General features: G+C 30.6%; 1 protein-coding gene across 1 annotated transcript; it reads left to right on the top strand.

Moving 5' to 3' along the window:
* Positions 1-1,747: 1,747 nt before the first annotated feature.
* LOC132918974 (uncharacterized) lies at positions 1,748-4,660 on the top strand. Its single transcript, XM_060980328.1, has one exon. The coding sequence runs from the start codon at positions 1,748-1,750 to the stop codon at positions 4,658-4,660; it is 2,913 nt and encodes a 970-aa protein (XP_060836311.1).
* Positions 4,661-14,567: the final 9,907 nt, after the last annotated feature.

The following is a 14,567-nucleotide window of genomic DNA, read 5'->3' on the forward strand; positions in this document are numbered from 1 at the left end:
TATTATTTTTTATCAGATAAATTTGTTTGTTTATTATTTTACTACATCTGTAATATAGTGGCGAATTTATTATACATGATACAATGTATCGTGTTTATGGTTTGTGGCTTAGGTATTACTAAAACATACTTTTGCTTAAATTTGGTTGCACTTGATAAAAATATAAGATAAGCTTTGATAGACTGAGTAAAGTTTCGAATGACAATACGTGTGCATGGTGTGTGTATATAGATATATGTGTTTGATACGATTTAACTCGACAAGGCAGTTGAACTGAAACTAGTGCTAGACCCTTCCACGACTCGTCGACCCTTATAAAATGTTGGAAACAAGTTTTAAGTAAATGTCGATCACGTACAAGAACACATAGTGTAAAGTTATCCGGGCAAAATTGAATAAAAAAAATAAAGAAAAAACATTGGACCGAATCGTTATTTTCGAGAAATAATCAACCATATACGATATACCGTATATACCTATAATACGTCCCACGCCGTACAACGTACGTGAAAACACGTTTTGGTTGGTCAAAATAGTTTTCGGTAGATGGTAAAGTGAACAGAATGCAATATGAAATAAATATATATAGGTATATATTGATATTACAACGTTCTACTCGTCAAGGTCATGATTTTATTATAAATATTATTTTTATTATACTCTCACATATCGCAATACGACTTAATCGCCCACCGTTGATTAACCGTTGAATAACATTTATCTGTTATACATCGTTTTAACGGTTTCAAGTTTTATTCCACGTTTTATACGGAACGCGGAATATTTATAATTGATTAATGCCACCCAATTGTCCTGTATGCAACATAGCTGTTCCACGTCATTCATCATCAATTGGTTGCTCGATTTGTTTTACCCTTTACCATTCATCTTGTCTGAATATACCACCTAAGTCTCTTACACTCTACAAAAAACCAAACAGTAATTGGATCTGTCCTATACACTCTATAACTATGCCTAGTACACCAAAAATAACCGTAGATGCTGTTAAAGCGAATAACACTCTTACATTAAGCGACTTAGCTAAAATGATTAGTACGTTGTCTTCTAATCAGGACAATAGCTTTAAATTAATTAATTCTCGTATTGATGATTTATCAACGCATTTAAGCAAATTAGACTCGGCTCTAGCTGAGTGTCAAAATAAAACACAGCGTCTCGAAGACAGGGTTAAAGCATTAGAAACCCAAAAATCAGTTTTGGATAACAACTCTATAGACTTTTCCCTGGTTGTCAGGAATGAGGTTCTTGATGTCCAAAAGCGCTCTCTTAATGTTATCTTACATGGTGTTAAGGAATCTATTGAAACGGTTGCTAAAGAGCGTATAACACACGACAACAATAAAATTAACGAGCTTTTTACCCTACTATCTATCAATTCGGATGTAATAGCTAACATTTCAAGATTGGGTCATCCATCTTCATCAAATCAACGGCCAATTAAATTGATTTTACGGAATCCTTGTGATGCTGATAGAATTTTAACGTCCTTTATGAAAGTAAAACGCGAATCTCCAACCACTGTGCGAAATATCTCCCTCGTCAAAGACCGCACTCAGGCAGAACGCCGTCACATAAAGGAAGTATACGTGGATTTCAAGAACAGATCCGAGGCAGGGGAAAAGGATATAAAAGTTCAATATTTCAATGGAATTCCTAAAATTATAAATATTAAAAAAAACTAAATGATAGGGCTAAGCCCAATAGTTATATTAGTAAGTTAAAATCAATGTTCAATAATCATAAATCAAATGTTTTTTTTAACAAGCCTTCTGTTTATATCAATTCTTTTCTGTCTGGTTACTACCAAAATGTCCGTGGTCTAAGGACCAAATTAAATTTATTAAAATGTTCAATACCTTCATCTACTCTTGATTTTATAATATTTACTGAGACATGGTTAAATAACACTTTCTTTGACAATGAGTTAGGTTTTACCCAGCATAATGTATTTCGACGTGATAGAACCGAAAAAACTAGTCCTCATAACCGTGGTGGAGGAGTTCTCATCGCTATTAGGAAGACTTTTAATTCCAAATTGCTTAATATTGATACTTTAAACGTTGAACAAGTTTTTGTCAAAGTTATAGTTGGTGATCTTTTGATTATTTTTTGTGCCGTATACTTTCCACCTAATAGTGATTTACAGTTATACTTAAATCACCTTTCAGTCTTAGAGTCTATTGAGTCTTCTTTTCCGAATTGTAAGTTTATCATTTGTGGTGATTATAATATTCCCTCCCTATCCTGGGAAAGTGATAAGCACGGGCTTAAGTGTGTCAACTTCCTTTCTTCCCAAGTAGGAAGTTCTCTTATTGAGAGTTGTTCTGTGTTAAATTTATACCAGTTTAATTCTATCATTAATGCTCATGGAAATATTCTAGATTTGGTGTTTTCTAATCTCCCAGAGAGCTCCATAAATCTTTACGACGACCCGTTTGTCCCTATTGACCCATGCCACCCTCCAATTCAAATTAATGTTCGTTTACCTATCTCTCAGCCTATTCTTAACAACGACAGAACAATCTACAATTATGTGAAAGGTGATTATATTAATGCGAACCTGTTTTTTAATTCTTTTAATTGGTTGAAAACTTTTAAACACCTCAATACTGAGGCAGCGGCGCTCGTATTCCAACACGCACTTTTAGAAGCTTTACACTCTTTTGTCCCTCAAAAAACCATAAGCACCTCCCATAATTTCCCTTACTGGTTTAACAAAGAACTCAAAACCCTTGTTTGGAAGAAAAATAAAGCTCATTCAAATTATATCAAAAATAAAAGTAAATCAAATTATGAAAAATTCTCCTTGTTGCGTGCTCAATATAAATCGCAGTCTAAAATTGTTTTTCATGATTTTATAAACCGATCAGAAAGTGAAATTATAAGTAACCCGAAATATTTTTGGAACTGGGTTAACTTTAATACTAAGTCTCATGGTATACCCAATTCTGTATTCTTAGGTGATACTATTGCTAATAATGGTGCGGCTATTGCTAATTTATTCTCAGATTATTTCTCCTCTGTATATAACACTTCACCCGTCCATTCACCTGATGAACCTTACATTTTCGCCTCTACTTATCAATTTGATCACATCATCCCCAATAAATGTAGTATCTCTCTTAATGAGGTATCTGATGGTCTACGGGCACTTATAAAATGTAGGTCTCCCGGCCCAGATGGTGTTTCTGGTTACTTCTTGGCAAACTTAGCAAATTCTATAGCTTATCCCATATTTATCTTATATAACAAATCACTTGAGGAAGGAGTATTTCCATCCATCTGGAAAACAAGCTCTATCACCCCAGTTTTCAAGAAAGGCGATAAATCTAACGTCAAAAATTATCGCCCCATCTCTGGTCTAGTACAAATTGGTAAATTGTTAGAAAAATTGGTTCTAGTTCAAATGATCAAGCCAATTAATAACATTTTAGACAAAAGCCAGCATGGTTTTAGACCGGGGAGGTCCACCTTAACTTGTAATTTATCGCTGCAAAATTTCATACTCAACGCTTTTAATGATAATTGTCAAGTTGACGTAATTTATACCGATTTTGCGAAAGCTTTTGACCGTGTCGATCATGAATTATTGATTATTATATTGGATAAATTAGGGTTTAGTCATCCATTGTTATCCTGGTTTAAATCTTATCTCACAAACAGATCTCAGTTCACCCAAGTGCATGGCTTCTACTCAGAGACGGTCCCGGTCCCATCTGGTACTCCCCAAGGAGGTCACTTATCGCCCATTCTATTCAATTTATTTATAAACGGACTATCACTTGTTCTTAAAAAATGCCAAATTCTGTTTTTTGCGGACGATTTAAAAATATTTACTCGTATTTCTTCGTTTGAGGATTGCCTAGTTCTACAAGATGAATTAAATATATTATCTATATGGTGTCGTAATTGGGGAATGTGTCTCAATACTGATAAATGTTATTCAATGTGTTTTTACAGATCCCGTAGGCATATAACCTATACATACTCTATAAATGATGTTCAGCTTAGATCAGTCTCTTCAATTACAGACTTAGGAGTAACTTTAACCACTAATTTAAATTTCCGTGATCATATTGAGAGTGTTGTAAAAAAATCGTTAAAAGTTCTAGGATTTATTAAGCGGCATTCATCTGAATTCAAAAACGTTAGATCATTCAAACTCCTGTATTGTGCATTAGTCAGGTCTATTCTTGAATACGGGGCTCCTATCTGGAATCCATACACCAAAACCGATATCGACTTCATTGAACGCGTTCAAAATAGGTTTTTAAAATTCGTAGCCTTTAAATTTAATTTGACCATTGATAATCATGATTATACACAAATCAGATCTTTTCTTAACATTCCAGCCTTATCCTCCAGACGTGAAATAGCAGATATATCTTTTATATATAAGTTAATTAATGGTATCACCGATGATCCTGATCTTTTAAAATGCATCCCCTTTACTATTCCAGCCTACAATAACCGTTCCACATCTTTGTTTTATATTCCAGTATATAGCACAAACTATTTGAAAAACTCACCTATTCCTAGGGCTATGGCTCTATGCAATAAACTTTCGACGAGAGTTGACTTTTTCTTCTCTTCCTTAAAGGAGATAATAAATGCTCACATGAACAATGTGAATACGTAATGCTGGGTTTGCCTATCTATTTAATACTATTTTTCCTTTTTAGATTTTTGTAAACTTCATATACTTATAAGATTTTATTTTATGTAATATTGCATTTCTTTTGTATTTGTATTCAAACTTTACTATCTGTACTATTGGGCCTTGGCCCGTTTTATTCTATTGAATAAACTATTATTATTATTATTATTATTATTATATAAATTTCGAGGTAGTAGAAAAAATAATCACATACTGTCTTTTTTATTTTTCAGATATGAACGTTGCTAGATTTAATTAAAATATAATACACGAGTGAAGAGTCGTGAAAAACTAAATTATTATAGATTAAGAATAAAATGTTTTTAAAAAAAAATTTAGAAATTAAAAATAAAATTTAAATAATATTTTAAATTTATATATCCGTAGTATAAAAAATAAATTTGATTTTTATGAATACATATAAAAAAAAATACCACCTACGAAGAAGAACTAGATGGGGCAAATATTACGAATAAATATTAATGGCACATTATAACGATTATTGGTCATTATTTATAATGTAAGATGTATATAAAAATATGTACCTACATGCATATTTATTATTTATAGATATTATGTAACTATATGTAATTTTACATATTTTTTTTTAAGTAACAGAACCATTAAATGACTTTCTTAGCAGCAGGAATTAGTACCAATAAAATCTTAAAAGGTCTCAGAACCAGATTTTAATTCTCATAACTGTCATTTTTTTTTTTAATTATAATTTATATTAATTTTTGATTGACGTGGGCATATGCCAATTTTAAAACACTCAGTATTATTTTTTTATTTGTTTTAAGATTATAAAATGTATCAGCAAACCTCGTGTTACTACAAGTATTTATGTTTTACAGTTATTAATTAATTGTAAATATTTAAGCATGGTTTTATAATGATAATAATGAAAATGTGTTCACAGCGATATTATTAGTATGATGAAAATTTAGTTTATTAATATTAATAATAATCTTTTCCTTTTGATGATAAATGTTCAGTATTTTTTATGTCTGAGGAAGTCCTGGCCGCAAACGTTTATGTTCCTAGGTAAATATTATTTAAAATACTTTTACACAATATAATTTATAAAAATACATACTATACATACAAAATATGTATATAGATTTGATAAATAAAAAAAAACACTTCTGCCTAACAAAATGTATTTATAATTTTATTGTTGTGATATTTTCTATAATTTATACGACGTACTAATATTATTAATGCATACCTATAAATTATAAAATTATAGATTATTATTTATAATTATTATTGATTTTGATTGAATAGAGCTGCTTTACTAGTCACATGTTAGTCATAGTAACAGTAGACATAGTAACTTTGATTAAATTATTCGTTCTATTAATTATTTTAGATTTTAGTACTACCATTAAAACTTTATTATTGGAGATTTTCAAGTATAGTGATTAAAAAGATTAATCCTTTTTGATCCTCATTTGATAATTAACTATCAAAACTACTTTCAGTCTCTCCTAAATATATTTAATTCCTTAATTTAATCACATATCTTGCTAATTATACTAATTATTATGTTTATCTTTTGTTTATAAAAAAAAAATATATACCTCTTTAGCTATAGATACTATATGTTATCAAATTTTCAATAAAAATTATTTATGATGTAATATTTATAAATGTATTAATATTTTAGTGAATTTTCATTCCATTTTTATGTATAAATAACAACCTGAATAGGGGAATATACTATGTTGAAAATTGGCATATGTATTGCATATATGATATTTTAGACTCTAATGGGAGTTAGGAATGTGTGTTGGTATATATAATATATATACCTAACCTAACCTAACCTAACCTAACCTATATATTATATATATATATATATATATATCATATAACATTTTGAACAGAAATAAGCTCCAATCTTAATCATTGATGATGGATTTAGGAATTTAAATTCATATCTTTATAATGAAAATATAAAATATTATTATTACTATATTAAATAATCGTATTTAGATTATTTATATTTATTATTATTATATTTCTATAAACCCTGTTTCCATCATTTTATCTACACGGGCAACATTTTTTTTGGCCTTAAACTACAACGGATACGGCATCGTAGGCTGTAAACATTTGAATAAAACAATATACTAATAAGATACGAATACGTACACCAAATTCTTGTGCATATAATTTATTCTGTGTTGTGAATCCGTGGAGATTAGACTCGGACAGGGCTAATCGCAAGACGAAGGACGTAGTCAACTCGAACTGCGGGTACGTGGTCCACCGATACCGTAGCCAAAGACGGTTACTCTGCCCGTTACTACTCCCTGCTCTCTGGGGATCTTCAGTAAGTTCCGGCAATCCTAGTGCGACGTGGGTCAAGTTTAAATTTGATGCGTAACTCCACCCAACCAGGAGACATGACCGAGCCCTCATGTTTCCCATGAAACTAACAACTGTAGACTGTGGTTTCTCTTGATAATAAATCGACCAGACTGTTATTCAAAAGCGGGTGTGATATACCGAAAAGGAATCTTAGTTCGTAACAAGTCAAATGGCCATCGAATAATCTAAAATGTGCACAGTATTCATTATACAAATAGTTAAAGGATTAGTGATGATGTAATAGCTGTCTAGCTGTGCTTACTACAAGTATTTAATGTGAAAGTTTTTAAGTCCCGAGTCCAACAATAATTATTTAAAATTCATCGGGACAATGAAAATTCAACCATAATATTATAATATTTAATGTTTTAAAGTTATATACTTGAAACCTTCATAGTAAGACACTGGGCTAATTATTTTATTTTAAAAATGTCTATAAGTATAAAGTTAAAATACACGGGCGTTAAAAAACTTAAATTTATATATTATAATATAACATTTCAGCATTATTCTAAATATTAGAATAGTAAGTAATTTGTTGAAGTAAAACATAAGTAGAACTAAAATTTCAAAATGATAAATTGCTGACAAAATAAGTAATAAATTATGAGTAAAGAATGTCACTCTTTAGAATGTCAATTAGTATATTTATATACGTTTTTAAATTAATGCTCCTTGCAGTGGTTTCTAAAGTTTTTTCATTAATGGTATAAATAGTAATTTGGAGTACAAATCAGTTTTGAGTTATAACTTATAACTATTAAAAATTAAAATATACGAGTAGTTAGAGACAATTAACTACTATAACTAACTAAAAAGCTTTTAAACTATGAAAAACATAGTTTTATGAAATTATGTTATAATAATTTAAAGTAGTTAGGTTCCTACCAATCAATAAACGTATAGAGTAATAATATAAGAATGCTAGCCTTATAAAATATTTCTATTAACGTATTGAAAATAACAATCATATTTATTCAGACTGAGAATTATATTATATTTTGTTTCTAATTACATTTAAAAAAAATATTTAAATATTATTTCAATGATTCATTTTAACATTTATTAAAAAATCATATTCTTCTTACCTATGTAAATTCTAATATGAACTGTGCTCAATACTGAATTTGCTTATTATTTTGTTAAATATTATATATATTATGCGTTACATTATTATATGTTACATAGTATTAGACATTTTTTTAAAGTACATATATTATATTTAATTCCTAGTACGAGTACTTAAATATTTAAATGTTTATTCTGTATTTTCAAATATTATAGAATTGAGATTAAAATTATTAAATTTACTAAGGAATCAATATTAATATAACATTTAAATAATTCTTAGATACTTATATCTTATTTTGATCCATTATATTATGATTTTTTTTTGTCTACAATTATTGTAAAATTAAAATCATACTGTTTAAATAAATGTAAATAATTTATTATATTGTACTATTTTATAAACTAATCCAATAAATTAAAGCATTATGTTAATACGGCGACTTGTATAGTCAATTTAGCTACACGATGGTTGTGGACCCATTTTCTTGTTCTTATAAAATAATATGATATTTATTAATATTTAGAATTATAATAAATAATTATATCAACAAGCTTAATATAATAATATTTAAATATTTATCAATCAGTTTTTAAAGAATATTTTATCTAAATAGCATGGTTATTTTTTTTTAAATACAAATAGTTTATAATATTTTTTTTCATATTTTATGGACCAACAAAATTACATCAATGTAATTTGAAGTCTTATAATTTATACATAGTTTTTGGTGTGATTTGAAATGTTTACTAAATACTTGTATTACTAATTTATAGATAATATTTTGGTCATTTTCGTGGTATTTATAGTCTTCTTTATTTATGCGACGTTCATATATAATATATTTTAGCTTTTTTCATTATTTTAATATGTTTAAATTTTAAATTGTTAATTTTAATACAAGGTTACTCACGAGTTGTTGTTTCGCTCTAACAGGCATTTAAATGATTAAAAATACGTAAAAATATTCAATTTATTTTTACTATTACGTTTATTGACAACGATGAATGAAAATAACGGGTTTGTCTCAAACAATATGTTAATTATTTTGTTGTATCCAAAATTTATTTACAAAGAAAATCGAAAATGTCCACTATATTTATTCATTTCCTATTATGATTTTAAATTTCAAAATTATTTGTCTAACATACATTATAAATTATTTATTTTGATAACATATTTTTATAAATATTACCCGTGAATTTATCATTTTATGGTCACACGCACGATACATTAAATATAATTGAACGGGGTTACGTTAAACAAATTTGAAAAAAAAATCAAGTTTTTTTTTTTTGGTCACATCTATTTCATACGATTTTGGAGTTATGTACAATATCATGGCCACGCGCCCCAGACGTTAGCGAGTTCGAAAATAATACGACTCGTGAATTCCTCCTCGCGATTCCTATATTTTCGTGCCGATATCGAAATATGTTTTTATTATTTTTTTTTTCAGTGTCGACGGTTGCGGTACCCAGTGATAGCCGTAGTCGCGGGATGGATGTTTTTACGCGCATAATAATACATCGCAAACGTATCGCTAGACGGATCGTCGCGTTACGCTCACCCACACGTGCGTACTTCCGCATACTCGTGGCTCGGCGACACGCAGACGCGCTCGCCGATACAATAATAATGTATTGCATAATAATATTACGTATTATATCGGGAACGCGTGTACCGATGACATCGACAACGCGCGTAATAGTATACGAAAAATGCTCGCGGAAGAGCGGAAGGACTAAAAGGTTGTGCATGTCGCCCGAGCTACAATATACTTGTCCTCCGGAACGGCAGCGGAGAAGAGCATAGCCGCTCCGCCGCCGCCGCCGTCGAACGGGGCCCCATTGTAATGTACTTATATAGTAATATAGTAGTATAATATACGTATACGAGCGCGCGCATTATGCACGACGTGTACGGTTAGGCGTGTTCGGGCGGAGGGGGGTGGAGGAAAAAAATAAAAACCAAATACTTTCGACGGAGCACGTTCAAATTACCTAAAAGTGCACGCTGTGTAAACATATTATACGCGTCCCGTGTATGCATTTCGACCACTTTTTGCCCGCCGTCGCCTGGTACGCCGCCGACGTCGTCTAGCCATCTTCAAGTCTCTCACCACCTCCCCCCCAAACGCTGCCGCCGCTCTCACGCCACGACGCGTAATATACACACACTCACACACACACATACACATCATATAGCCGTCGAGAGTTTTCGTCTGGCCTACCCCTCACAGTGCAACTTTTTACTATATTTTGTATATATATATATATACTATTGTACTGCACACAGCAGTCAGTACACTATATATATATAGTATAGACATCATATATTTTATATATATATATATATTGGCCCTAGGCTTTTCTACTGTACACACATGTATATATACATATATATACGCGAGTACAATAATACGAACGTCGACTACGCGTATGTGTAGTGTACACGACGCATAGGCCGACGTGTGCAGCTAATTTAAAGTCGACTGGTCACGTATTCCGCCGCCGCCGCTTTAATGGAAAACTCCCTTGTTTCTATCCCCTCGCCCGATATATACGCGTAATATATACGTTGTAGTGGTATTGTGTAGTACAGCAGCAAAAGTAGCTAGTTATATGTATATATATATATATATATCTATTTATTTATAAAATACGTACCGCGCGTACGTATATATAGTCATTCACTGTCGAGGGGATGACTTTCACGTAGACTATATTATTTTATATATACGGCTAATGCAGTTCGTCGGCGAAAGGGCTTGTATACATTATTAAATGCGACGGCGTAGAGTGTGCATTCGTAGCGGTGGACTTTGGGGGACACGCGTATAGTGTAGGTATAGTATATAATAATATTCCGTTTCGTACTGCACCGGATCCGAATGAACACGATTGAGCTGCGTGCAGTTTACTATGTAGTACCTATTGGCTATTGATATAATATCTACTATAGGTATATCGCGGGGATGGTCGAAATCATAAATATATTTGCGAATCACGCGGATAAACGCGACGATATATCAATGAGCAGAGTTTCGATCAGTGTTTCAGATGAGATTAAATTTAATAAATTATATGAAATCGGTTTTATATAGACAGCTATATAAAAGCAGATAAAAGCGTTGAATTATTGTTAGTCTACATTCAACTGATGATCCCCTCACTCAGAACTGTTCTTTCTGTCTTTCATCGATGCCACCAGATTTTGAGGAGTTAACGAAAAAAATATTTCAACGCAAACATAATATTTAGCTTACGTACCTAAAAACACTTATTTAAAAAATAAAAATATCTTTCCGTAAATGCAGCGTATAAAATAAATTCATAATATTAACACGCGAGACATCATCTCTGATGTACATTATGTCACTCTATATATATATATTATTATTATTTTTATTATACGTAATATTATGTACATTTTGATTCAAGTGACTATACAAGTGTTGTACTTCATCTCGACGTCGCGACCGCTTGTCTTTATTTCATACTCGCGACGACCTCCCGGAAACAAAATATTCCTTGATTTGTGTAAGTATATTTTAAATTGTATGTCACCGCCGTTCTTTTCGACGCGAAGATGTTTCGAAAATTTACCTTTTTGACGATTGATTGCAATAATTACGTATGCAGCAATTATCAAGTTTCATTGTTTTAATAGGTCGACGTACAGGCCGTAAAATAATATGAACGCATGCGAGAAAGACATCAAAGCGAAATCTAAACGTGATGGAATGATTTCTAACGCGATGACATACATTATATAATCATTTTCCGACAAAGGCCAATAATTAAGCTTTGAATATTGTACGTGTTTGCTTTTCACGATAAAGTCAGGTATCGATTGAAGTATATTGCGGTCGCGTTCTCGCAATTGACAATACGTATTGTATGTATATATCATCATGACGTATAAACTATTACATTTTGTAACAATATTATTGTTTATCGAAAACCAAATAAATAGTGAACGATTACTCGGCGAGCGGATAAAATAGAACCGTTTATTTTACATCACGTATTATGTGAGTAATAATTATATGTATAATACTGTTATTACATTAATAATATTATTGTTGTCTGCTCGCATGACGGGACGGTGATTGATACAGTTATTGGCCAGCTGATGTGTGCATTATTATGTAAACAATATTATAATATTATGCCATACTATATTATTATAATACACATGTTTGTTATAAATTACTATTGCTTAAAATACACCGCTTACAGATCCCCATAGCCCAAATTTCCAACACCGCGAAAACTCTGTGAATAGCCGTTTTAATATTCGCTAAACAATTATTTTTAAGAACTGGTAAATATGAGTTTTCAGAGATTTTAATAATTGCCATTTCGAAAAAAAATTATCCGAAATCTCGCGAGAGATTTGGTCCTTCTAAAAATCGATAAACTTTATAGGTATATAAGTGATGTACTAATCGATTCGCGACAGCTTCAATAAGGTTTGTATAATGTACGTTTTCGCGATAATAATATTATAATTCACACGCCTCACGTGTATTGGTGTATTACACATACACTAGATGATTATATCAGCATTCAGCTGTACGCGTATAGCCCGCGCCTGTCACCGTTTTTCTCGAGCATAATACGATGTTACATTGATATGATATTATTGTTATATTATTTAATAACAACGTTATTACTATGATATATATATATATATATTTGTTATCTCCCTCGTCAGCGACAGTCTTAAGGGATTTAGCGCTTCGTGTCTCCGAGGAAATCCTTCTTTTCTTTTCGTATCCCTCTATTTTTTCTTTCTTTATAGGTCTTACGCGGAAACTTGACACTTTGCAAAATCCCAAACGTCTCGTCAGATTTTTACATCGTCGTAAACTGTTCAACACTTGTTACACGTAGTCCCGTCGACCCTGCGTCTGTAAAAAATTCCATCGCCATCTGCAAGTTTTGCATATGTACCTATACTATTCGTAGTGCGAAATTCGAGTCGGACCAGAAATATAACGATCGTTATACCTACGATGGGTCTGCATCTGTCAGAATTTTTACATAATACCGCTTGTATACAAAAAAAAAAATATTCATTAATTAATTAATGATTTTTATTATAAATTCATTTTCTTACACTGCCTGTTGTCTTGTCCATTTCTGAGGTTAAACAAATTAATTTAATTTTTTCATCAAAATATTAATGATCATAATATTTATATTTATTTTTTTCAGTCTTATATAGACTTATTATTAATTAAAAAATATTTTACTAGCATAATTCCATATTTGTTTATTCTGAAAAACTTAAAATAATTTTCAGCTAGGTAATTCTAGATTAAATATTATTGTTCTTATTTATTAGTGATAGTATTATCGTCTCAACGTATTGTTTTTATTTATTTTATATTCCATAAAAGAAATTGTCCATGATTATTAGAAATTATTTAAAAATTATAAGCTTTAATAACGTGTTTTTATTTCCAATCGAAATTTACAATACTTTGGACTAAAACCATTATTCAAGTGACAAAGTAACAAACTAGCAAAAAAAATAGCAGATTACAATATAATTGAAATCAATAAAGAACACTGAGTGTTATGTACATTTGCTTAATACTTATTAATGTTATAAATGATAATTAAAGCCCGAAGGTTTACCGAAAGTTAAAAAATAACAGGGACATTTAAACAGATTAAAAATTCATCATTACGTGACGTTTAAGTTATAATGGAATATATCCGATAAACCCACGTTTACCTTATAAGCAAAGAGGACCTAACCAAATGTGCAGTATATGTGGTACAACTGACCGTCAAACATTTCCTCGATCAATGCAAATAAACGGAATCCATGCATCTGAACATTACGGTAAAATAGCTAACAAGTAAGTCCTGAAGTTCTTAAAATAAAATAGCTTAGATAGCTTATTGAAACACAAATTTTAGATCTTTTATTCAAAAATATTATTTTTATTGTATTGGATCACAAATATTGTTGCATATATGAACAAAAAAAAAATATAGTTACATTATAGTCGCTCAGGTCAAAATGGCAAAATGTAATTTTATATAGCACGCGTATACAATATATTGGTGGAATTTAAATTATACTAACGTCTGAAAATGCGCTGTTTTAACATCGTCCGTGCGTGAAGTGGTGTCATGTGTGAAAAACGTATTAAATTATTACACTCTGATTCGGAATTCCAAAAATGAGGTGTGAACGTTTTGCAAACGGTCGCAAGTGCCCGATGTACATAATAATAATAATAATAATAATAATAATATATAAATTATACCCATATAATACATAATACGTATAGACAGTTTAAACGATGAATATTAATTACAAACACTTTTGGTTGAACTAAATTATAGGACGATTAATCAATCGATAAGACCCCTCTCCACGATAACACTATAATTATATATTTTTATAGTTTGTTAA

This window comes from Rhopalosiphum padi, chromosome 2 (genome assembly GCF_020882245.1).
Source record: "Rhopalosiphum padi isolate XX-2018 chromosome 2, ASM2088224v1, whole genome shotgun sequence".
Lineage (NCBI taxonomy): Eukaryota > Metazoa > Arthropoda > Insecta > Hemiptera > Aphididae > Rhopalosiphum > Rhopalosiphum padi.